Source organism: Anarhichas minor, unplaced genomic scaffold (assembly GCF_050575085.1).
Source record: "Anarhichas minor isolate MPS153535 unplaced genomic scaffold, ASM5057508v1 ptg000010l, whole genome shotgun sequence".
In the NCBI taxonomy this organism is placed as follows: domain Eukaryota; kingdom Metazoa; phylum Chordata; class Actinopteri; order Perciformes; family Anarhichadidae; genus Anarhichas; species Anarhichas minor.
The window spans coordinates 1,020,604-1,044,484 of NW_027466456.1; the positions used below are offsets into that span (position 1 = coordinate 1,020,604).

Sequence of the window (23,881 nt, forward strand, 5' to 3'; positions counted from 1 at the left end):
TTACTGACTACATATGTGTAACACTGACATAGAAAAATGAAAACCTTTTTTTCAACCTAAAATATTCAAGAGCGCTATTTCAGAAAGCATAATTTCCGAGTGACTGTGAAGGCCACCCTGTCCAATCATCGGTCCCGAGAAACAATTTTAAACCTAAAGAGCGCCATTTGTTTTCGAACAAGTAGCCTGCTGCTACTACTCTATTAAATAAACGTACTTTTATAGGCAACATGGACGACGTTTTAAAGACACGACTATATATGAATAGTTTCAACTACAAAAGCTCAATGGAACGAATCATAGACAAGGTGTGTTCAATGAGGCTAACGGGTTTAACGGTTGTTGTGCTACCGTTAGCACGTACGTTAACGTTAGTGGAGTAACTTAGCGTAGCTACCGTTAGCTTGAATTCACTTTAAAGATGAACTCTGAAGCTGTTTGCTTTAACGTCACGTCTGTTTTTGTTTACTACAGTATTCAAAGCTTCAGTACCAAGATGGAGGAGTGGAGGTGGACCTCGACAGCACAACAACACAAAGTAAGTAACTTAACGCACCGTTAAACGGTAACGTTACAGTAACGTTACTCTCTTTAGGATGTGTAGTAGTAATATATTTCGGTCCTTGTTAACAATTTGCCAAAAGGAATTAGCTAATGCACATATAATTTAAGAGATTAGGGCTGCAACTAAGGCTTATTACATTTTATTTTATTTATCGAGTAATCACTCAATTTGTTTGAATTTATACAATATTTCCTGACTGATAATAACTGTAGTATAAGTTAGTTTAAATCATCAATGTGTGAGCATATTGCTGAATTAATCATTTGATCCACCGATTAGTCAATCAACAGTATATTAAGTAGCACTTTTAATAATTGATTTATTGTTAGCTGTTGTGTATATAATGCTAGTAAAATAGATTTTTTTTTATTTTTATTTTGGTTGTCCCCTTTAAATAAGTCCCTTAAGTTTTTCAACTTTTTATTCTAAATTATCAATCAAGACATTTTACTGATTAATCAATAATTACATTATGTTACAATAAAGTTGCAGCTGTAAGTTTTTCTTTTGGTTAAACTAACCAGTCAGTGATTTGTCTCCATGTCTGCGGTTGTCATGTGTTCTCATTGTGTTTCTTTCGCTCTCGACTCTTTTCATGATGAAGCTCTTGAACGCTACATGATTCTGTCGAAAGCAGAGATCAGCAAACTGGAATCAAAGGTTTGGGTCGAGATGAACAAATACTGCAGCCACTTATGACACAAAACACAATAACATAATTTATAAAGGTGTGAATCTATCGAACAATTGTCAACAACAAATCAGACTCACACATTTCATGTCGGATTACTGTCCGTCAATATCCAAATTCCTTCGTTTAAACATTGATTTTTAAAAGTTGTGAATCGATTCAGAATCTTAAATCTCATTTAGATTTTTTTTCCCACCCTCACTGATTAATCAAGAAGTTTTATGGGCTGCGAGTCCTCAGTGGATTTAGATATTAAATATGTGTTCAGCGATTATAATCAAACACTTGTCGTCTCCTCAGAGCCTGACAGATTTAAGAGAGGAGTCAATAAGAGGTAAGTCTCCACAAACCAAATACACGAATAGCAACTGAATTGTTCATGAATTGTATATTTATTATTCCTTTGACATTTCTTCCACCACAGCCCAGGACGTTACAAGAGACTCTCAGGTAAATGCACGGAATTCACTTCAACAGTTCCGTGTGTATAATATCCAGCACATCGTGAAGTCATCGTGGTTTGTTTTCAACAGTTGGACTTCTCGTATCAAGATGGCGGAGCTGATCACACTTGTGTTTCCACCACACAGTTGTCTGAGCAGGACGACGGTAAGAGCAAGAAAGCAACAGGCAAAACTTTTCAACACAACATGGCAGAAATGTAAAATATAAAGTGTCCAGGAGCTGTTTGGAAAACATCTCTTCTGTTACTGGAGGGCTTGAAGATTTACAGTTATTTAAATTTACCTGACAAAGAAGCTTGAATTACATGCTAAGCATTGAATTTGTGTGTGTTTGGTGGTCATCAATTTAAAAGAGCTCATAAACATCCAGCTATTTATACCTAGATGTCAAATATGATCTGAACAATCACCAGAGAGAGAAGGTTGTAGAAGAATGGAATTTTAAAATGGAAAATGTGAAGAAAAGAACTGTATGTGACGTTCTTCTCCCCTGTTGCGTCCTACAGGGATGTCTACAAACGACTCGACCGGCCTCACCGTGAGCTCATTGGATGAGAGTCAGAGGAACGTCTCTGAGACGGAGGTCCAGCCTGAGGACGGAGACGAGGTGCTGGAGATGAGCCTGAGGAGTCACGGCAGCTCTCTGTTGGAGCTCTACCCCGACATGATCAGCCGGATAGGACGGGCGTGGCGTCGGCAGAATGTCTCAGAGGCCGCCGACTCAGTGCTGAGGAGGTACCGCCGATGGCGACAGCAGTCGGGCAGAAGCAACCTCGGCAACACCTTCGTCGTCACGCTGAGACACGCCGGCAGAAATCCAGAAAAGGAAACCAGCCAGACGCTGTTAGAGGAGAGCAGAAACAGCCCTGTGAAACGGCAGTTCATGGGGACTGAGACTACATCTCGGTCTCCGTTGAGGACGGGCAACAACGTGCAGCAGCAGTCTCCTCGGAGGACGCGTAGGGAGCAGCACCAGCCGGTCCTCGTGATGGACTTATCCGGTCCCTCTGAGACCTTCATGACAAGAGAGAGCTCGCTGAATGAGACCTTCACGGTGTCTGAAGCATCCCGGCTGGGAGAGCAGCCCTCCACATGCACCTTCAGTCCCTCGCGACCCTGCCATCCCGCCACGAAAGGACCCATAGACCTGTCTCTCAGGTCCAGGAGGCTTTCGCTCAACGCACACTCGCTGCAGGCTGATCGCTGCTCCACGTATGCATCGGAAACCGTCAGAGAAAGACCAGACATCTACGGCTCCCCGGTCAGGCAGAGTCCCTCACATGCAAGGATGATGACCAGCCTCAGTAGCTCTCCTCATGGCTTCTCCAGAAGCCCGAGAACGTATTCTGGGGAAAGCTTCTCCAGAGAGCCTTCGAAGCCCAGATCGATCTCCACCCCTCCACAGAAGCCGGCTGTGCCACTGAGGATGCTTCACCCTCAAGACTCCCATCACTCCCTCCACCCACAGCTGCGTTCGCCTCAGTCGGCAGCAGCAGCAGCCGAAGGTCGCCACGGGCTCCGGCGGCACCTTTCCTTTGACTCCTCCCTGCCGTCGTTCCGTGTCTCGTACTCTCCGAAGAAGCTCGACGAGGACTTTCTGAAGCTCTACCACAAGTTTGTGTGCCAGAGCAAATCCTCTTTCTTCAACGGGCTCCACTGCCGCCTCTGTGCTAAAAGCTCTGAGGCCAGCAGAGTCCTGTCTTCTTCTTCCTCGGCCCTGGCAGCTCTCGCCCTGTCGCCCCACCGCTCCCTCCTGAGGAAACGCCACAGGGAGCTGGACTGGGACGGCCACCCGCAGTCCAAACGCTACAGAGACGAGCGCTGCCCGTCCTCACCGGGGTCCAAACGCCATGGCAAAGAGATGCTGAGGCGCTGTCTCTCTCCGTCTGAGTACGGCCTCTCCTACAGCTCCAGGAAACCCAGCATGTTGCAAAGACTCAGCGCGCAGCAGCGCTCAGCAGATGCACATCAGGAAACCTGGATGAGTCGGAGAAGCCACGTGTCTGCTGCTGATTTTTCTGGAATGGGTGAGCCTCCTCTCTAAACATCGTATTATGCTCCAGGAGCCTTTATTCATGTCCTGTCTGCTGTTTAAATGAAAGGAATACTTCTACCCCAGAATGATCTTTTTTATATTGGTTACTCACCACATGTTACCGTGAGAGTTCTAGAAGAAAACTCTTCTCGCATGCCTCTTTAATGGAGGCAAAACTATATCAAAACATCTGTTTACGAACTCTCACACAACTCGTGCAGCTTATCCGAGTGTTATTCATCCATCTTATGCTCACTGCTTCACAAACACCTGACTATTTAAAGGGACAGTGTGCAGGATTTGGTGGCAACCAACTGAATACTCGTCCGCTCACTCCTCTCTTTCTAAGACGGTAACAAGAGCCACCGATTGGAACACCGTTGGCCTCGCTCAGAAGTCATCCATACCATAATAATATATACTACTACTTTAGGAGAAAGAAGTCAGACAGCGGCTTGCGGTAAAATGATTGATTAGTTGACTAACTACGGTGGCCTTCAGATAACTAAAAACGTGAAAGTTTCTCTCTAGAGCCAGTGTTTAGTTTGTCCATTCTGGGCTACCATAGAAATATGGCGGACTCTGAAGAGGACCGGCTCCCTATGTCGACATGAAGGTCTCATTCTAAGCTAAAACACAACAGTTAGTTTCAGGTGATTCTACACTGATGAAAACATGGATATGAATTTTAAATTCCATTGCTGCCAATAGATCCCCCCCTAAAGTGCTACACACTGAGTCTGTATAAACAGTAAAGTGTTAGCCAGGATGCATTTATTTTGGTAAGTAGTGAGCATACAACTGGATAAATGAGTTGTGTGAGACGGATGTTTTGGTGTTAAACGTGGCCCTCGTTCTTTCCTTCGTTCTTTGGATTCATCATTCGCCGTAGAGGCATGCAAGAACATCCGTTTTATTTAAGGATTCAAGGCAGCACGGTGTGAGTAACTGATATACGAAGTGTTCCTCTGAGCAGTTTGTGTAATTGTTCTTTTAATCAGTTTCCTTTACTCGTTCTGCTTCATTCAACAGGAAGTTCACTGGAGAGCAGAAGATTCTCCCCGAGGTGATTATAATGAATTCTGATGTTTGATTTCTGACCCCTGAGTATTAATGTGTTTTAATAATCTCCTTCTCTTCTTCAGAAAATGGTGAAGAGGGATTTAATCTGCGTGTCCACAGAAGGAAAACTAACGCCAGTGAGAAGCTTCTTCTCTCAGCGGTCCGTCCTAATGTGTATCTCACTGTGTCAACACCATTCGTTTGGTTCATTCTCTTGTATATTTTCTAGCTCAAACCTTTTTACGATGGTGCATCATTATCTACGTACATACTGCCTCATGATTTTATTTTTATCTGTTTATTATAATAATAAAAATGACGAGAAAAAAAAAAAATGAAGTCCTTGTTTTCATTGCAATTATTCGGTTTATTATTTAACCTCTTCATTATATTCATGCATGTTTTTAAAGTTAAGAAAACAAAACATCCAACAACGTAACTAAAGAGCCTAAAGGTTCATTTTAGGTAGAAAAGTAATAAAACGTGATACGTTTTGGTCACGAGCCTTGTGCGCTTTTCTGACATAATAAATTCTATGTAAGGCTGCGAATGTGAACCTTTCTGATAATACATTTACAAAGTAACTCTAAAAAACAAACCAAGGCATCAGTGTGGTGAGACGTGTGCACCTGTGATCACACCGTAGTGACATCAGGATGTAGTAAACAGACCAATACTGGTTATGAAATGTAATATTTCCAACTTAAAGAGACAGTGTCTGTATGAGGTTCTCCTCCACAGTCAGGGTTCTTGTTACATTCACTTAAACTGATAGACATTCTGTTAGGAGTCTAGAATTAGTCCACAGCAGAACATTACTTTGCTCCCGTGCTGGTTCTCCTGTCTGTTTCTATGAACTCATCTACTGTAGTAGAACCCTGACTGTGGAGGAGAACCTCATACATACACACACACTACAGAACATCACTACTACCAGCAGGATGACGTTCCTCTGTAGAGAACATCTGCTGTATGTATTGAACACATCTCTTAAGAGTCTCTGATGACAGTATTCAAATGGTCGACCACTTCCTCCCCAGTCTACACAGAACATTTCATTGGATGTGGGAGCTCGCAGTAAACTGTAGCGTGTGGCTGGTGGTGGCGTTACCACTCCAGCTCCACCGGGTATTTCCCGGTCAGACAGGCGGTGCAGTGGCCCACTCTCTTGCTGCTGGAGCTGATCATCTCGTCGCTCTGCTGGAGGGAGGCGATGCCCTCCTGAACGGCCGACACCAGGCCCTCCACGGTCAGATACTTCACACTGGCTGCACCTGCACGACATGCAGTGAAGACAAGAACTGCATCATTTTGTTCTGATATAAGAAGTTTGTCAAAGAATGCTGCTATTCGCTGTATTAGTACTTACCGATGTATCCAGCAATGTCCTGAAACTCCGGCCTGTTGGCGATGAGCTCCTCCTTGGTGGGGATGTTGATGCCCATGTAACACGGGTACCTGATCGGGGGAGAGGCGACCCTGATGTGGACCTGTCCACGAGGAAGTACAGGTCAGAATACTTATTCTCTTTTACGTGGCAAATCTGAAGATTTTCATTTAAATACAATTCTGCTTAAGTCACAAAGGAAGTAACACGATGGTGACTGAGCCTAAAGCCCACGAATGTAAATCTGTATTATGAACTGTATTACAGTTCAACCTGTTATTATATTAGACAAAAACATAAACATGAGCAGGAAGTACATATCATTTTGTGTAATATGAGTGTTTTTCTTTGTCATCTTGGGAACCAAAATGATCTTCTGAGGGTTGAGTTAGGACCACTATTAAAACATTGTGTCATGTCGCCTCATATACAAGAGTATTCAACATCCTTAACAAACCTCGGTCGCCCCGGCTTCCTTCAGCAGCTTAATAATGGGAGAGATGGTGTTGCCTCTGACGATGGAGTCGTCGACCAGCACAACACGTTTCCCGGCAAAGTTGTCGGTCAAAGCCCCGAACTTCTTGGCGACACCCAGCTGCCTCAAGCGGGTATTTGGCTGAATGAACGTTCTCCCGACGTAGCGGTTCTTACACAGAACCTCTATGTACGGCAGCCCGGACTACGAGGGGGGAGAAGAAGAAGGGGAAAAGCGTGTGAGCTCCATCAGACGGCCGGCGTGTTGCATCTTTTCTTCAGCGCTGGTGGACTGACCTGCTGAGCGTAGCCCAGTGCAGCAGGAGTTGCAGACTCCGGCACGGTGCTGACCACGTCCGCGTCCGTCGGAGCCTCGATGGCCAACTGCCGACCACAGCGTTGCCTCACGGTGTAGACCATCTGCCCTGTGGAACAGTGGAGACAAATACTGAGCATGCAACGCCTTCACCCCCAAATCCTGGCTTCTCTCCACCGGCTCCCTGTTCGTTTTAGAATTGATTTTACTGATCACTTTTAAAGCACGTCTGGGTCTGGCCCCAAAATATATATATAACAGAAATGTTGACGCCTTATGAGCCAGCTCGCAGCCCTTCCAAAGTCGAGGCTCAAAACTAAAAAACAGGTGCCTGGGCTGCCTGAGCAGAGACGGATTAATGAATCAATAATCTCTTAGTATCGTATATAGTGTCTTCTGAAGACACATTTTTGGCTGGCTTTAATGTGACGTCTTTTTACTGCATTACTCTATTATTGTTATCTATTTAATATAATATAAAACTTTTTTATTAGTTTGTTCTTATAGTACTGAATGGTTTTATTGTACTGTTGCCTTGCTTTCAGTCAAAGCATTTTATAAACTCTGTTTTCCAAAAGGTGCTATACAAATAAAGTTATTATTAATAATTCTACAAGAAAGACAAAACAGTTAAGGATCAAACAAAGCTTAAAACCTTCAAAAATAGAGTCCGGTCTGGCAAAGTAGACGTATTCGAATATGCAGAATGCAGGGAGGTCTCCCGGAGGACGAGGGACAACACTCAGAGACTTGACTCCGTGCCTCGATATCTGGACTATCTCTCCTGGTAGGACCTCTCTGTAATACCTGAGAACCAGGAAGGACGTGAAAATGGCCAATCAATACCCACAATGCTTCACTCAGAGTGCAGAACATGTCACTCATGTGGTTAAAACTGACTTGGCACCGATGGACTGGAAGCTGCAGGACTCTGATGACACAACCCAGCCCTCGGTGTCCTCCTCTCCGGCTCCTGACCGGGAAATAAAAAGGAGACAAAGAATGACGTTAATCCTCCAGCAGTTTACCGATCTGACCTCTGACAGAAAAGAAAATGCTCTTTAAGCTCTTGTATTCATCAGTAGTAGAAGTCCGGGGGGGGGGGGGGGGGGGGGTGTCTTCCAAGCACACACACGTCTTTGATGTGACGGTCACATGTAAAACAAACACGTTGACAATACCTGAACTGTGCAGTTTAGAGACGGGAACGATGCGTCCGATGCAGAGCGGACGGTTTCCGTAAGGGTCACGCACGGCGTAGACGACGTCTTTGAACATCACCAGCAGAGAGTACGACGTAGGCGTCTCCGACATCAGATTTTTTATTCTACAATATTTAAAAAAAAAGGGTATATAAATAGTGTAGAATAATTTTAAATATCTATTCATGCAGAGTCCAGTCATAACACTGACCTGGCAACCCAGTTGGGTGCGTCCTGCTCCTCCATAGGTGGAGTCAGTGCCAGCAGCTGGGTGATGAGCTCGCTGTCTGAGCTGGTGGAGAGGCCCACACCGTGGCGCATTACCTGCACAACACGTTCACAATCATGAATTCACAAGATAGAAAATTATCACAATTTCCGTACATATATTTTATTTATGCTTTAAAGAGCAACTAAACCCCCAAAGCTATTTTTTCATCTGAAAACCTGATAATACAGTACAGTATTTGGGTATTTAGTAATGTTGATGGATTCAGGTCTGAATCTTGACATGTTAGTGCAGTCTTTGTATTCCACGTATTATGCTATGAACATGCATAGTGACCATTCCTGACTCTACAGACTGTGGAAGGAGGTTTTTGAGAAGTAACAATAGCCATAACTATTTAAATTAGCCTGTGAATCGGTTATGCTAATCACTAGCACACACATAGCTAATGCTAATGGCTAGCATACACTGTTCCCAGCCCAAACTCAAATTCACAAATGTTTATACTGTTTTTGTCACCATAACAGACCCTTTACAGTCCTCTACCTAACCATAACAATAGTCAGGATGCTACCAATTAGCATTAGCGTTAGCAATAAGCAGAGGCTAATTTAAAGGGTAACGGCTATCATGAATGCTAATTTAAAAACAGTAAAGTCCTGCTAAATGTTCAAGTAGCGTAGACCAAACCCAGCAGTTCATGTGGTGCTTTTTTGTTGATCTTTAACTTTAGCACAAAGGCATGGTGGAATTAGCAAGCTAGCAAGCCAACTAGCAAGCCGCTAAAGGAGTAAAATTTAACAACTTAATGCTTCATGCACACACTTTTAAAGCACATTGCTATAATCAGATAATCAGTCATTTACTCTGATTGACCAGATTCTGTGATGTGCTGATAGCTTAGCTTCACTGTTGTGCTGCGATGCTACACTGGTTACACAAGATGTGACCATAACAGACGCAAGGGCATCATTTTTTTATGTTCTGGAGGCTTATTTTCAATTTTCAGGGCAGAGGCATATCAGCCTAAAAGCTCTGAGGTTCAGTTAGTCTTTGATAGAAGAAAGTTATCACACACACACAAGACAGATTAAAGACATGTTATGCACAGTGTGAAACCCAGGAGGAGCAATTGACATGCACCAGGCTCAGTGTGTTAACGGGATCCACTCACCTTTTTCCGCAGGGCTTGAGCGTTAACCAGCTCTCCATTGTGTGCCACGGCGATCTGGCCATGCAGAGTGTCCACCACAAAGGGCTGGCAGTTCTGCAGCTCCGAGATCCCAGTGGTTGAATAGCGAGTGTGACAAATACCGAGGTTACCGTAGCGCAGTTTCAGAAGAGCCTCGGGTGCAAAAGCAGTGTTTACTAATCCCATTCCCTAAAGAAGAAATAATAAAATTCAGTTACACAATCTGCAAAAATTTACAAATTTAGGGTATACATTAACCCACAATATGTTAATATCTGTATCAATGTTGAAGATGGGGAAATATATACAAGATCCAATTATGATGTAGTATCTCAGTGGAGGGTTAGGAGGGGGTCACACTGACAGACGGGAGGGTGAAGGGGTACAGAGTGGCGTACATTATAATTAAGATCATAGGATGTTGGAATGGAGGTTGGAAAATGATTTATAGTAAACTGCAATCAAATTATAATTTAAAGTTTGGGCTAATTCATAGCACAACAATGTGCTTATTCACACTATTTATATTTCATTCCATGTCACAGTGTAAATGTATCTGCACATTTGATTACCTTAGTTATGCAATGTCAACTCAATATTTAAACGTCTCTAATGCAATAAAGAATCTTACTTATTATAAGTTATATTCTGCTTTTAGCAGTGTATCCTCGTATATATTTGTAATGCTTTATAACAATAACCGCAGCACATTTAAAGCATTTTATAATGACTTATACGGTCAAGCATCAGAAGACTTTATAATTGCTTAATGGCATAATTAGATTTAATGTTATTTTGTAGACAATGAACACTTTGAGTCACTTATAATCACATTATAACAGATTATAATGCATTATAAAAAAGATTATAATGCATTATGAGAATTACAATACATTGACAATTAGGAAGACGTATACTTGACCTTATAAGTCATTAAAAAAAGGTTTCTAATGTGTTATTGTTATAAAGTATTATGAGTGATTATAACTATAATCTTACAGTTCTAGACTACAACGAATTATAAGTTTGTTTATAATGCATTATAGACCTCCATAGTTAAAATGGGGGGATGAAAAGGTAAACCAATAAAAATTAGGTCACAAAAAACAACAACTAATCTGCACAAATTATAAAATTAAATATTAATATGCAGCCATTATGTTGTAGAGAGAACGACCAGGTCACGATCTTTACAGCGACCATTATGGAAATATAGGTCAGTCTATTTTGACTGTATTCAAACTTAGCTTCAGTCTAATTGTACAAAGGGGGGGGGGGGGGGCTTCCAGTCCGGCCCAGCGTTACCTTGTGGGTTGCGTATGTGGGCGGACTGGCTCCATTACTGGTGACTATCCCAGCACTCTCCTGACCCCTGAGGACACAAACACAGCACATGGAAGTTAATTGTACCAGTGTGAATATAAATCAGTGGGGAGTGAGTGTTTTTACAACCCAGCCTCTTCTCTGCACGCTCGAGGCAAACTGAACTGGTTTGTTTGGAGCAGAGAGAAAAGCAAAGAAACCAGAAACGTCTGGTTCTCTGCTGTGGAGCTCCCACATATACGGAGAGTCGCCTCGCTGCAGTTTTTCAGCCAAATACCAAGCTGCTTCTCAGATTACCGCTGGCCCCGCCCCCTCGGCACACAGCTTAAGCCAGTGGTGAGGCTGCTATTCAGCATGGAGGCGTTGCTTTCAGGCTTAACCGCCTGGTTGCCTAGGGAACCGGGCGGCAGAGACAGAGGGATTGGGGAGAGAAGAAGAAAAAAAAAAAAGAGAGAAAAAAACGCGTTTCCAGGTCAGCTCAAAACATGGAGAGAGGAGCAAAGAGACAAAGAGGAGGTGATAGTGAGGTGGCGGAGAGGCAGTGGGGGGAGAAGGAGGTGCTGGCTCTGGTGTCGGCGTGGGACGAGGAGGTGGGAGCGCCGCGCGCCGCCGACAGCAGGACCGCGTTCCAGTCGATCTCAGAGCGTCTGAGGAGGCTCAGCGTTGTGCGCGGCTGGTGGGAGTGTCAGGCCAAGTGCAGGAGCCTGGGACTCCAGACCAGGAAGACAGACGCAGCAGCAAACTACAGCCCAGGAGGGGATGGAAGGCCGGTGGAGGGCTGGGAGGAGGAAGAGGTGGAGGAGGTGTTGGGAGACAATCAAAGAGGAAGCTACTCTTCCTCAGTCCCAAACCCAACGCAGGAAGGTAAATGGAAGGTTTCAACATCCGACTGTGTTAGTATCTAATCCTCCGACAGCGCAGGAGATAAACAAGTCAGTCAAACTGGTTTAAGCCTCAGACTGAAGTAGAAAACTTTTGCCTGCTCTAAACATTGTGAACGCAGTCTGAAGTCAGATTAGAATAAAACATTTTGTTACTTATTGACTTGATTTGAACTTGTTTTTAATCGTTTTCATCTTTGTGTGGACCTCAGGAAGACCAGCGGCCAAATAAAGAACACAAGCTCCAACTTGTGTTCTTTATTCCAAAAACAAAACTGTGTGTGTGTGTGTGTGTGTGTGTGTAGGTATGAAGGGTCTGATCCACCGGGCTCTTCCTTACACCACGAGCGTGGCCGAGGAGGGCGGCCGCCACTGGACGGACGACGAGGTGCGAGCGCTGCTGTGCGTCTGGGCCGACCGGCGCATTCGAGAACGCCTGAAGTGCACGCTGCGCAACAAGTCCATCTTCCAGGAGATGGCCCGGCAGATGCAAAGAACCTTCGGGGTGGTGCGCAACTGGAAACAATGTCGAACTAAGTACAAGAACTTGAAATACGACTACAAGACCGCTAAAAGCGCTCACGCCGTCGGAGGCGGCGCCGGGGGCCCCGGGAAGTACATGAAGTTCTTTGAGGAGGTGGAGGCCATTCTGCTGGACCGGGGGCTGGAAAACGGGACCACGGAGATGCAGAAGAGGCTGTATGACGGAGAGATGGGAGCGGGGAGGCTGCAGACACCGGCCTCAGAAAGCGAGGTCGTCATTGAAATTGATGATGGTATGTTTTCAGTCTGCAGAGCATATTTTAGTTCAGTATTCACGGCTGAAAGAGAAATCTATTTCTCTCTTTTTATTTTCAGATGACAACAGCGATGATTACGATATGGATGGAGACGTGGAAGCCAAATGGAGAGGAACAGGTACGCTGCATAAATAACCAGAGCAGTCATGGGCCGATGATGAGACAATGGGCTGCTGAGCACAGACATGCATGTTTAACCTCTTTGTGGTCATTTTGGGTGTTTTTAATGGTCATTTTGCGTCTCTTTGTAGTTGATTTGTGTCTCTTTGCGGTCGTTTTATGTGTCTTCCTGTCTGTTACGTATCTTTGAGTGACATTTTGTAGGTAAGGGCCTGCGTAGGCCCGTTCAGTAATCCATCCATGAGTGCAGCTTGCAGCACATGTAATCTCTTCTTTTCTTAATCTATTTCTCTTCACTCCAGATGCCCATCTGACGCTCGCGGACCCGTCCAGCTCCGAGCAGTTCCACGTGGTCATGGTGTCGGACACGGGCCGCAACTGGAGCGACCAGGAGGTACGAGCGCTGATCCAAGTCTGGTCCGAAGAGCGCGTGTGCCGGCAGCTGGAGAGCTCGACCAGGAAGAGGGACATCTTCGTCCAGATCTCCAACAGGTTGATGCAGCAAGGCATCGAACGCGACTGGAAGCAGTGCCACACCAAGTACAAAAACCTCAAGTACCTCTACCGGTCCCTGCAGAGAGGAAAGGGCGACGAGGCCGACCCGAGGCGCCTCATGAGGTTCTACGACGAGGTGGACGCCATTATGAATCGCACGACTAACGGCTCGCCGTACCACACGGGAGCTGCAGACAAACGCGCCGACTCAGGTAGACTTACGATGCTGGAGGGCCGCGAGGAGAACGATCGTGATCAGACGAACACAGTGAGAACGATGAGTGGACCGACGGAGGACCGGACTTGCAGTTCTGATTCTGTCTTGTCCACAAACCTCAACGTTACGACAAACAATGGAGAGCCGAGGCTGCATTCGGTCCAGGAGCTTCACTCGGATCAACAGCACAGATTAATGAGTGAGTCCAATGTCATTATGTATTCATGTGCAGCTTTGTTTTCACTCTATACCTCTTCATTATTATGTAGCAAATTAAAATGTTCCATCACTTTAATCCAATTCATCATCTCCCAAATGTCAACATACCTGGCTTTTTAAAAGGGTAGACACTAAAGGTGAAGAGGTTACATTTCAACATGAAACTTCACCAGTTCATTACCGACATTAAGACAATTATTACAAGTTTTTTAAATGTTTAAATATGCAAATGAGGCATTATCTAATGGTAACTTTTGGTGAATTTAGTAGAAATCTACAGACGCAAACAGACAAAGTAGTAAAATAAATGTTTATTTTTACTCGTCTGAATGAAGACGTGTTATTTCTTTGTTTAAAAATGGACCAGTGCCTTAAAGGGTCGGTTCCCCTAAACTGCTAAGAAACATTTTAACAATTACAATAATGTTTTTTATCATTTTAAATAAATAAACACTACCCTTTCAGTTATGTTAATTGGGAACCACGGCATCCAATAATTAGCGATTGATCACATCACTTATTTTATATCCACTACTAACATATGGACGTGGGGTCGGCGTTCACTTCAGAACTATTGAAGTCTTTTCTTACGTTTCTACGAGTCCGGTGCTTCACCTTCTTCAGACTTTCGTTCGGTCGTTCATCTTTACTTCATTCTCTCAACTTCTCTTTTCACATCCATGCGTGTGCACACGGCCCTGCAGTCTCATGCCCCTTAAAGTGGATCGGCGGGCCGTTTATCTTCACTTATTGATGATATGTGATCAACTGGCTTTCAATTTATCAAGCGCTTGTACTTCACGAGGACAATGTGATTCATCATCATAAGAACGCGGGTACGAACAGATCTGCAGTCACGAATCAGACAAGAGACTTTTCTCAGGAACACAACTAACAAAAACACTTCAGATATTGGTGAAGGAGGCCCATCTCTTCTGTAGAAAGTTATTCCAATCTGTATTCATATTATTATTCTTAAAAAGCATGTACTGGGAGAGGAGTAGACATCTCAGATATGGATATTTAAAAAGATAAAAGAAAAAGTTTTGAATCTTAATCCATGAAAATCCTTCAATTAAATGGGAAACAAACGACCTTTTCCAAAAGCTCGATAAATACCACCGAACATACGTTCATATTCATCTGTTTAAAGAGCGGCCCGTGACTGTGAGTGTTGCTTTCAGGCTCTTCTGAACCTCAGGTGAAGAGAGAAGAACTCCATTCAGCAAACAGGAGAACAAAGAGGAAAGCTGCGGATCAAGGTTTGAAACGTCCATCTTTTAAAATCACTTTGTGCGTCACATGATGTCCTCGATGGACTGAAGCCGTTCTAATGTCTGACTCACCGAGTCCCATGATGGCGTAATTACATCACGTCTAAGGGTCTGGTTGTTCCTGCTAACAGGAGGCACAACCCATGAGGACGTCCACCCTCAAGAGAAGGAAACTCTCCTCGTCCACGAAGATCAAAAATGTGTACTTTTACATAACAGTGTCGAGGTAATGTACGGATAATAGATTTTAAATTGTCCCCCCCCCCCCCCCAGACCTCTCACTCCAGACGCCCGTGAAAAGACTGGACTCTGGCAGTGATGCGGTGGAGGCCCGGTGTAAAGAGGAGCTGGATCACATCCCCATAATGAAGATCAATTCAGTGTGTTCCATCGCCTCCAGCAGTCCGTCCCCAGAGACAGAGGTAACTCTCCTGAGCACAACAGACGTTCAACGCAACTCAAGTTCACCTGAAGGAAACATCACATCAGCAGAGACCTGATGCTGTAAACTCACATTATACATCCATCCTCGAGTCGATCAATCCGTCAGCTGATCGACAGAATCGATCAATTTATCGTTTTAGTCAAGAACAAAAAAAAAGCAAAACATCAAATATGTGCTGATTTGCATACATTTCTAAAACAGAAATCTGAACATTAGATAAAGCTGCAGGTTCAAAATCATTTTCACTTTGTTGACATATTAGAGTCAAAGGTTTTTACATTTATGATATCTCTTTATATCACTCCATAAACCAGAAAATACTGTCATCAGACATGAAAAACATAAATGTTACATTTTTAGTACTATAATGTAGTATAAATGAGTGATGTGTGAACCTTCAGCACACAGAGAGGAATGAAAGAGTGAAGTTTGGTGAATGTAAGAGCTGCTGAAGTGGAGATTTATCATCAGAGTCTGAGAACAAACTCATTCAGAGGAAACGTCCTTTAAAGAGACGTTTAGTTACATTACAGACATTTAGAGACTCTACAGGTGAACACATGAACTCATAGATATCACCATGAAACTTCACCACTTCATCACTCACATTAAGAAGAGTATTTATTGTATTACAAGTTTTCTGAAATATTATGTTTAAATATGCAAATGAGGCATTATGTAAAGGTAACTTTTGGTGAATTTAGGAGAAATCTACAGACGTAAACAGACAAAGTAGAAAAATACACACACGCGCGCGCGCACACACAACACACACACACACACACACACACACCTTTCCGTAACTCACCTGTGCTGTATCGCCACGAGCCCCAGCGTCATCACCTGAGCGACCTCCAGCTGTGTGGGCCACTCTCCTGCAGCCACGCAGCCGAACACCCCGCACTCCTCCCCGATACCGGACCCCTCGAACTCCATCCCGTCGGTCCTCAGTTAGCCCCACAGACACACACACACACACACAGGCCGGGGGACACGTGCTTCCGTTGCCCCGGGCGATAACTGACTCGTGCGTATACCTGACAACTGTTGACCGCGTTGTGCAGGGGGGGGGGGGGGCAGCGAAAAGCGTCGACTCTCCGCGTGCAAAACGTGGTTTTAAAACGACACAAACTCAGCTGATATTGTTGCAATCACGAGTCCGGAACAAAAAAAAAGCTTCAACAGTCAGAAGACAGGCCGTAAACTGATATCACGTAAATGAATCCAAACACACGTGGTGTTTCCACGGTGAGGAGTTCAACCTGTATCCGATTAATCGATCAGTCCGGATTGTTTTCTATTGATTACGTTTGTTTTTAAATCAATCTTTTGTTCCTGTCCAAAGAGAAACACAAACGGGGCTTTAGTTTAGTGGACAAACTCCACAGAAGTTATTCAGCCTCGACAATAATTGGAGTTGAAGCGTCTCCTCTCTTCTCTCCTCCCCCTCCCCACCACGTGGTAATTAATGCGCTGCTGTGATTGGTTGCCTGAGTGAGTTAAGAGATGTGATTGGTCCTCAGAGCACGTAAGACAGACTCTCACTTCCTCCCTCTGCTTCCTGGCTGCCTGCACGCCTCCTGCTGCCTCTTCATCTCGCAACTTTAAGAAGTTGAGTTTTTACTTTTTGTGTTTCAGGATCGTCGCGTGTTGCAGAACAGCAGCATGGCCTCCACACCAGGTACCGTCAGTGCACCTATGAATGCGCAGTTAACTTAAGTAGAATGTGCAAACGTGCCCAAATGTCATTTTGGGTTGTTTTCCCCAGAGCTAAACATCGGACAGAAGCTCAATGAGGGAAAGACGAAGCAGATCTTCGAGCTCGCGGATCAGCCCGGACTGGTCCTGGTCCAGTCCAAGGACCAGATCACGGCTGGGAACGCCGTGAGGAAGGACCAGATGGAGGGCAAGGCAGCCATTGCCAACAGAACCACGAGCTGCGTGTTCAAGCTGCTGCAGGAGGCTGGTGAGGGCTGAAGGAACAGTTGGTATCATGTTAGCTGGTGGATCAGTTTGGAGAGTCACTCTGCCAGGTGCAGGTGTGTTGCAACGTTACTCCATCACCCCCTGGCAACTTTCCCACATGTTGAGCAACTTGGGTTAAAGCCAAAAAACAATAAAAGACACAAACTGAATTGCCGGTCTTATTAAGAGGTTAAACCCCACGTGCTTGTTTTCTCTGACAAACAGTGAAAAACCTGAAGGATTTATTTTAATAACTAACAAATTCTCACATTTTTTAAGCTGAAAAACAGATTTTTTTTTTTTTTTGAAATTTTAAATTGCTGAAACAAAATAGTTTGAAATTAAATGTTTTCATCAACTGATGCATTGTTTCAGCTCCACTGAGAACTCATGATCGTGTTGCCACTTTTCCACCCTTTTTATGACAAAATTCAGTAACAATTTTTAATAGTCGTTCATCATTAGTTTTGTTTTCCAAGTGATCCCTGCTGTTATCAAACCCTTCCGCACTGATCTCACGTGCAGAGCTGACGCAGTAATGTTGTGTGTGTGTGGGGGGGGGGGGGCGTGGTGCATGTTTAACATGTAGGGCCCTAAGTGACTCTCCTCCTTTCTTTGATTTAACAGTAATTAGGATAAGTGTAACCCGCATGCCGCTCGTGAGTGCAGTCATGGCCGTCTTGTGACATGAAACCAAACCTTGCCGCTCTTAATTCCCCAGAACGTAACCAACCACATTCAACCTTTTTAACTTTAGGGACATAACGTGGACAATTTGAAGTACTGCTGTGTTTTTCAATGATGGTATGTTGAGTGTGGAGCTGTGCAATACGTCTGAGGCTGCTTTGTAATTATCTACCCTTTTATTTGTCTTCGAGGCATTAAGACTGCCTTTGTGAAGCAGCACTCTGACACGGCGTTCGTCGCCGCCCGCTGTGAGATGATTCCCATCGAGTGGGTTTGTCGCAGAGTGGCCACCGGATCCTTCCTCAAGAGGAATCCAGGGGTCAAGGAAGGCTACCGCTTCTCCCCCCTCAAGATGGAGATGTTCTTTAAAGTGAGACTGAGACCCCCCCCCCCCCCCCACTGCCTTTTTAAAGTTTCATCAGTCTTTAAAGGGTAACTTCTGTATTTTTCAATACAAGCTGCAATTTATTCGCTCGGGGAGACTCCTCACCGTCCATACGTCCACTAAAAGTATTTGTTCAGCCTCAGATTGTTATTAAAGTGTCTGACAACATTATGGAAAGAACCCTACAGATAATTAACACCTTTCTCTTTACCTTTCGCTTGATCCGGTCTGTTTGTTATCGTCTCTACCCAAGCAGTGCTCAAGGAGAAGTCTCCTTCTCAAATCCAGCAAGTGGCAACTTGTTGCCGAAAGATAATGGTGGAAGTTTAAGTGAGAGTTGCAGAGAGGAGTGCCGGTTTGTTGTGTTGGAATACATAAAGCACAGCTTGTTGTTATCTAAAAGATTTTCAACGTCATGGCTGAATGTTTAGCAGATTTCAACAACGTGGATGTGACGAGAGATTTTTAGAACGAGATGGGTCGGTGGCAAAAACAAACACTTTTAGTGGACGTACATCGACGGTGAGGAGTTGGCCGGAGCCCGTTGAGCAGCTGCAGCCCTCTCCTTCTATACTGGACATCAGGAAATAGGTGTTACCCTTAAGTGCTGCAACTTGACTCAATAGAGTCCAAATGTCCCTTCCATCTTTTATGCAAATCTGTTGCTTTCTGACAGGACGACGCCAACAACGACCCCCAGTGGTCCGAGGAGCAGCTGCTGGAGACCAAGTTCTCTCTGGCCGGGCTCACCATCGGCCAGTGCGAGGTGGACATCATGAACCGCAGCACTGTGGCCATCTTTGAGATCCTGGAGAGGTCCTGGGCCACTCAGAACTGCACGCTGGTGGATATGAAGGTATGCGGCACAGCGGCGCCCTCTGCTGGTTAACACGATACCTTAACACTTCTTTTCTACTTGACTCTTTTAAGCTGCTTCACAATTAAGGATCGTCTTCTCTGCTTTGTAGATCGAGTTTGGGGTGAACATGAAGACTCAAGAGATCGTCCTCGCTGACGTGATCGACAACGATTCGTGGAGGCTGTGGCCGGCTGGAGACCGGAGCCAGCAGAAGGATAAGCAGGTCAGGACTTCTCTTTGGCCTCTGACCCTTAAAGAATAACTATAAAAGCTGAGATAACCGGTCCCCCCCCCCCCCCCCCCTTCTTTTCTAGGTGTACCGCGATCTTAAGGAAGTTACCCCTGAGGCCATGCAGATAGTGAAGAGGAACTTTGAGTGGGTCTCTGAAAGGGTCAAGGTACACTGAACCTTCTGTGTTATCTGGACCGCCGTTTGTTTGCTTCTAATCAACATGTTTCAACAGACGCACACAGTTCGTTGTTGACTTATCTGAGCTTTGTTGCCTCCGTCTGATCGATTTCTTAAACTCTTCATTCAAGAGTTGTTAGTTGTCCCTTCTTCAAGGATTTAAAAAAAATAATATATTGATTTTACATTCGACTGTTTCTACAAACCTTAAAGTGACTCTATGCAAGTCTTGAAAGAAGAAACTGCACTTTTTTTTTTTATTCTCTTAAAGTCATAAATTCAACGCACTCTCAATTGAACCTTCGCTTAAGGCCCGCCCTCGAATGCACACTGGTCAATCATGGCGTGGCATCGTCCAGTTCTGACCAGGGTCCGACAACTAGGTTTTCTTCGTTTTCAGGCTGGTTTTGTGGATTTGGAGCTCGTCCTGGTTAAACGTTGTGTAATAGTGATACTTGTTACCTGGAGAGGTTTGAATTAAGGAGATATGTTGCTTTTCTGCCATAGACTGTATATAAGAAGTAAATGTAGTCACCGTGATGTCTCCTATGGATTTTTCCCGTCGCCATCTTGTTTTTGTGACACAAGAGGGTGGAGCCAAGAACGACCAAACGCTGAACATTTTTAGAGTTAACGTCCATGCACTGAAAACACGATGAGAAAGGGTTTAGGTTGGAAGACAACTGCCAGACCAGGTAGAGACCTGTCAATCACTGTGTAGCCCCGCCCTAAAGCATCCCCTGCTTTATGGTCTGTTTGACTCTAAATGGACCATAAGTTACTAAATGAACATCATGCTGTATTGAAGAACACTTGAAACTAGAGATTGAGACCATAAACTCATGTTTACAATGTTTACTGAGGTAATAAATCAAGAGAGAAGTAGAGTAATTTTCTCATAGACTTCTATACAACCAGAGGAGTCGCCCCCTGGTGGACACTAGAGAGAATGCAGGTTTAACACACTTGGCTTCACCTCTCAGAAACCGAGGTTAGTTTCTATGTAAAGAAAAACCTGTGGAGCAGGTATCTTAGCCAAAGGTACATTTTTTTTGGTCTGTTATGACCAACGGTATTGTGTGGTCACTGCTCAGCTAATGTTGCACAGCCTCGCTTTAAGTGGGACTTGCATTTAATGCTAACGAGTGCTGTGTTGCGTCCCAAGCTGCTGCTGGAGCACCAGGCCAGCGGCAGGGTGGTGGTCTTGATGGGCTCCACCTCGGACCTGGCTCACTGTGAGCAAATCAGGAAGGCCTGCACCTCCTACGGGATCCCCTGCATCCTGAGAGTCACCTCGGCACACAAGGGTCCGGATGAGACGCTCCGCATCAAAGCCGAATATGAAGGTGTGTATCGTTTCTAAAAAAGACCAAACGTGAGGATCTCGTTCCCTCTATCGTGTCTTAATATTTGTTTTCCGTCAGGTGACGGCGTACCCACCGTGTTTGTGGCCGTGGCCGGCCGGAGTAACGGCCTCGGCCCGGTGATGTCTGGAAACACGGCGTATCCCGTCATCAACTGCCCGCCTCTTACTCCAGACTGGGGGGCACAAGACGTCTGGTCCTCCCTGCGTATGCCAAGCGGTAAGCGCACCACTTCCTGTCTTTTTTTTATTTTTAATTGTTGGTCCCCAAGTGGGTTTTACACCATCAGAGGTGTGGCCAGGACCACGGAATTAATTAATGTGCAATACAAGACAATATCCGCGCACACAGCCAGTACCGCAGTACAAAACTGTTATTACTGAGTCTTCACCTTCCTGCCTGGTACGGTCCACTAAACTGCGAGATCCCTAATCGTATTATTGTATCGTAACCTTTCCTTTGTTGTGGTCCAGGTCTCGGCTGCTCCACGATCCTCTCCCCCGAGGCCGCTGCTCAGTTTGCCGCGCAGATCTTCGGGTTGACCGATCACCTGGTTTGGTGCAAGCTGAGGGCCTCCATGCTCAACACCTGGGTGTCTCTCAAGCTGGCCGACCAGAAGTTACAGGCCTGCAGCATCTGAGGCGCCTCAGGACCCGTTCAGGGGTCTGCTCCGTCAAATGTCTTTCTTTACCATGAAAATCTACACACGGAAATCATTCCATTAAAAATAGAAACTAATCAAAAGCTTCTGTGGTTGTTTCATCCCATTAGAGACCTTTGTGACGCGTCGTGGCAGGAGAACGTTCCATTTAGGTGATTCAGTGTCCTGGTGTCGCGCTGGCTGACTCGCTGTCGTGGCTTATTGGGGAAACTTAATGGCACCGAGCCATCGCTGACAGAATGTAGTTCCATTTGTGCTTTTACTGCGGTCACGAGTCAGAATGTCTGCCGTCTGTTTCTGCACACTAACTTCCAAAATTATAAAATGACTAATCACCTAAAGCAATAATGAAACATTTTGGGGTATTCACTTATTTGTTAGAGAAGATTGTAACCTTTTTAAAGATGTGATGCTACAGCTGGTTATCTGTCCAATCGAAGGTGTAGAGTCACATGACTTAGAATAGAGTGTGAACCATAAAATACTTGACTTGAAGTATTTCAAGTACTTGACTCTTAACTCTGACTTCACTTAGACTTGAGCTTTTTGACATAACAATACTTAACACCTTCACCCAAAGGTTAAAATGATTTGAAAAGTGAGCCACTAATCTTCATTTCCTGACTCGACTAACGGTAACGTTGTTCATTCCCAGCAAGACACTTAATACCCAGAACGTTTACTTGTTTTTGATTTAGTTCACTCTTTGTTTTAAGACTTGTTTTAACGAATAAATACAATTTTTAAAAAGCATTCATGATTTTCTTGAAATTTTGTACATTATAACTGTTGTTAAAATGCCGTTACATTCGTTGAAGAGCGCATCACGACTTGTTTAGGACTCGAAACTCCATTGACTCAAAGTTTAGGGCTCGGGACTGGACTGTCTGGTCTTGATTAGGGACTTGCCTGTCTAGACTTGGGTTTTGTCTCGTGACTTGACTTGTGTCCTGACTCGGGTCTTTTCAGTCTTGACTCGGGACTTGCCTGTCTGGCACACAACCCCCATGTAAAATGGTAAATATATACATTTTTAATGTTACCTTTGGTCAGATCCCGGCTAGCTGTTTCCCCCTGCGTCCAGTCTTTATGCTAAGCTAAGCTAACTCGCTGCTGGCTGTATAACTCCTCCCATTTTTACCCTGGGCCGTAGTTACCGACTCAGAGGTCACGCTATAAAATTACAAAATTGCTTTTGAAAGGCTTCTGATGATTTTTTTTTTTTTTAAATTCAACATATTTAAATTCGAGAGTTTCTGGTCATTTTTAGTGTTTCTCCACCAGAATTATATTCCTGTACGTTTGGAGGAAGGAAGTAGCTCGTTGTTGATTCGGCTGTGGCTCTGATTTGGACCAAAGTGTTTGTGTGTTTTCTCTTGCCAGTGGTCGGTCTGTGATTTTATCATGTTTAATATAATTGGAGCTGATGAGATGCTGTTGACGTGTTTAGTGGAATATGGAGTTTGTTTCTCTGTAAAAGGAATACAGGGACCAAGTTGATCAAATAGCGGTTCAGGTGAATATATTTGTACTGGACTTATGTTCTTATAGCTGGAGTGAGGTTCATAGTGTCCTATTTCATTTGCATTTTTACATGCATGCGCTCGATGCACTCTTCACCAACAACTGCATCATTTTAGAAATTCAGTAGACAATTGGAGCTCCTTTCAGTGACGTTAAAACCCTTAAAACACCCACAAATCCTTTCATCTCTAATATCGAACAATCTTTCCCTTATCGTGTTCAAACCAGCTGCACTTCCTCTGAGTGAAATGGTGCTCTGCTATATTTGCCATTTCAACTACCTTCATCTTCATCACCTGCTCAGCTGTGGGGCCTCACCTCGGCCACCAGAGGGCGCCTGCAGCTCACGTTGAACCGTTCCAAAATCTTAACCTTTCAATCTGTTCCAGTAGTTTGCAGCCAAGCAGCGATGAGTCAGAATATCATGCCACCATTTTCTCTTTCAACTTCTATTATAGCACAGCTCTCTCCCTTTTGATAACAACTGATGGGTATAACGACCTGTGATGTGCTAAATCTTTGCTCACGTGTGGGAGGAAGATGTGGGAGGATGGAAGTGCTGATGGGTAGAGAGAGAGAGAGATTGATCCAGATGAGTGTAGTGAAGCTGATATCCTCTGCATTTGAATTTGGAGC

At 44.5% G+C, this 23,881-nt stretch overlaps 3 protein-coding genes across 4 annotated transcripts; 2 read left to right on the top strand and 1 right to left on the bottom strand.

Moving 5' to 3' along the window:
• Positions 1-246: 246 nt before the first annotated feature.
• Positions 247-5,137, top strand: LOC142946272 (uncharacterized). The gene is made up of 9 exons (XM_076087373.1): positions 247-308; positions 475-538; positions 1,170-1,225; positions 1,557-1,590; positions 1,681-1,706; positions 1,790-1,865; positions 2,227-3,747; positions 4,788-4,821; positions 4,901-5,137. Exons 1-9 carry the CDS (start codon positions 261-263, stop codon positions 4,908-4,910), a joined length of 1,869 nt encoding a protein of 622 aa, XP_075943488.1. The 5' UTR covers positions 247-260; the 3' UTR covers positions 4,911-5,137.
• A 23-nt stretch (positions 5,138-5,160) lies between these two features.
• On the bottom strand, positions 5,161-16,822 carry ppat (phosphoribosyl pyrophosphate amidotransferase). Its single transcript, XM_076087374.1, has 11 exons — positions 16,200-16,822; positions 10,923-10,989; positions 9,600-9,806; positions 8,408-8,520; positions 8,176-8,321; positions 7,895-7,967; positions 7,650-7,801; positions 6,976-7,103; positions 6,662-6,883; positions 6,187-6,307; positions 5,161-6,091 (listed from the first exon to the last, which is right to left on the bottom strand). Exons 1-11 carry the CDS (start codon positions 16,325-16,327, stop codon positions 5,925-5,927), a joined length of 1,524 nt encoding a protein of 507 aa, XP_075943489.1. The 5' UTR covers positions 16,328-16,822; the 3' UTR covers positions 5,161-5,924.
• Positions 16,823-16,931: 109 nt separating this feature from the next.
• paics (phosphoribosylaminoimidazole carboxylase, phosphoribosylaminoimidazole succinocarboxamide synthetase) lies at positions 16,932-22,474 on the top strand. 2 transcript variants are annotated; one of them, XM_076087376.1, is made up of 10 exons: positions 16,932-17,072; positions 17,160-17,357; positions 18,235-18,413; positions 19,105-19,284; positions 19,397-19,510; positions 19,602-19,685; positions 20,862-21,042; positions 21,121-21,279; positions 21,534-21,723; positions 21,832-22,474. In XM_076087376.1, the coding sequence occupies exons 1-9, from the start codon at positions 17,057-17,059 to the stop codon at positions 21,698-21,700; spliced, it is 1,278 nt and encodes a 425-aa protein (XP_075943491.1). In that variant the 5' UTR covers positions 16,932-17,056; the 3' UTR covers positions 21,701-21,723; positions 21,832-22,474. The 2 variants fall into 2 exon arrangements, with proteins under 2 accessions (XP_075943491.1, XP_075943490.1); XM_076087375.1 differs by having other exon boundaries at positions 21,534-22,474.
• The last annotated feature ends 1,407 nt before the right edge of the window (positions 22,475-23,881 follow it).

Bases quoted from the DNA above. Each gene is read 5' to 3' on its own strand.
- LOC142946272 (XM_076087373.1), top strand. From the start codon at position 261: ATGAATAGTTTCAACTACAAAAGCTCAATGGAACGAATCATAGACAAG. The intron at 539-1,169 runs GTAAGTAACTTA...TTCATGATGAAG, and splicing joins CGACAGCACAACAACACAAA to CTCTTGAACGCTACATGATT. The intron at 1,226-1,556 runs GTTTGGGTCGAG...TCGTCTCCTCAG, and splicing joins TCAGCAAACTGGAATCAAAG to AGCCTGACAGATTTAAGAGA.
- ppat (XM_076087374.1), bottom strand. From the start codon at position 16,327: ATGGAGTTCGAGGGGTCCGGTATCGGGGAGGAGTGCGGGGTGTTCGGC. The intron at 9,807-10,922 runs GTAACGCTGGGC...TTTCTTCTTTAG, and splicing joins CCACATACGCAACCCACAAG to GGAATGGGATTAGTAAACAC. The intron at 8,322-8,407 runs GTCAGTGTTATG...TAAATATTGTAG, and splicing joins GCACCCAACTGGGTTGCCAG to AATAAAAAATCTGATGTCGG.
- paics (XM_076087375.1), top strand. The intron at 21,043-21,120 runs GTGTGTATCGTT...GTTTTCCGTCAG, and splicing joins CATCAAAGCCGAATATGAAG to GTGACGGCGTACCCACCGTG. The intron at 21,280-21,533 runs GTAAGCGCACCA...GTTGTGGTCCAG, and splicing joins CTCCCTGCGTATGCCAAGCG to GTCTCGGCTGCTCCACGATC.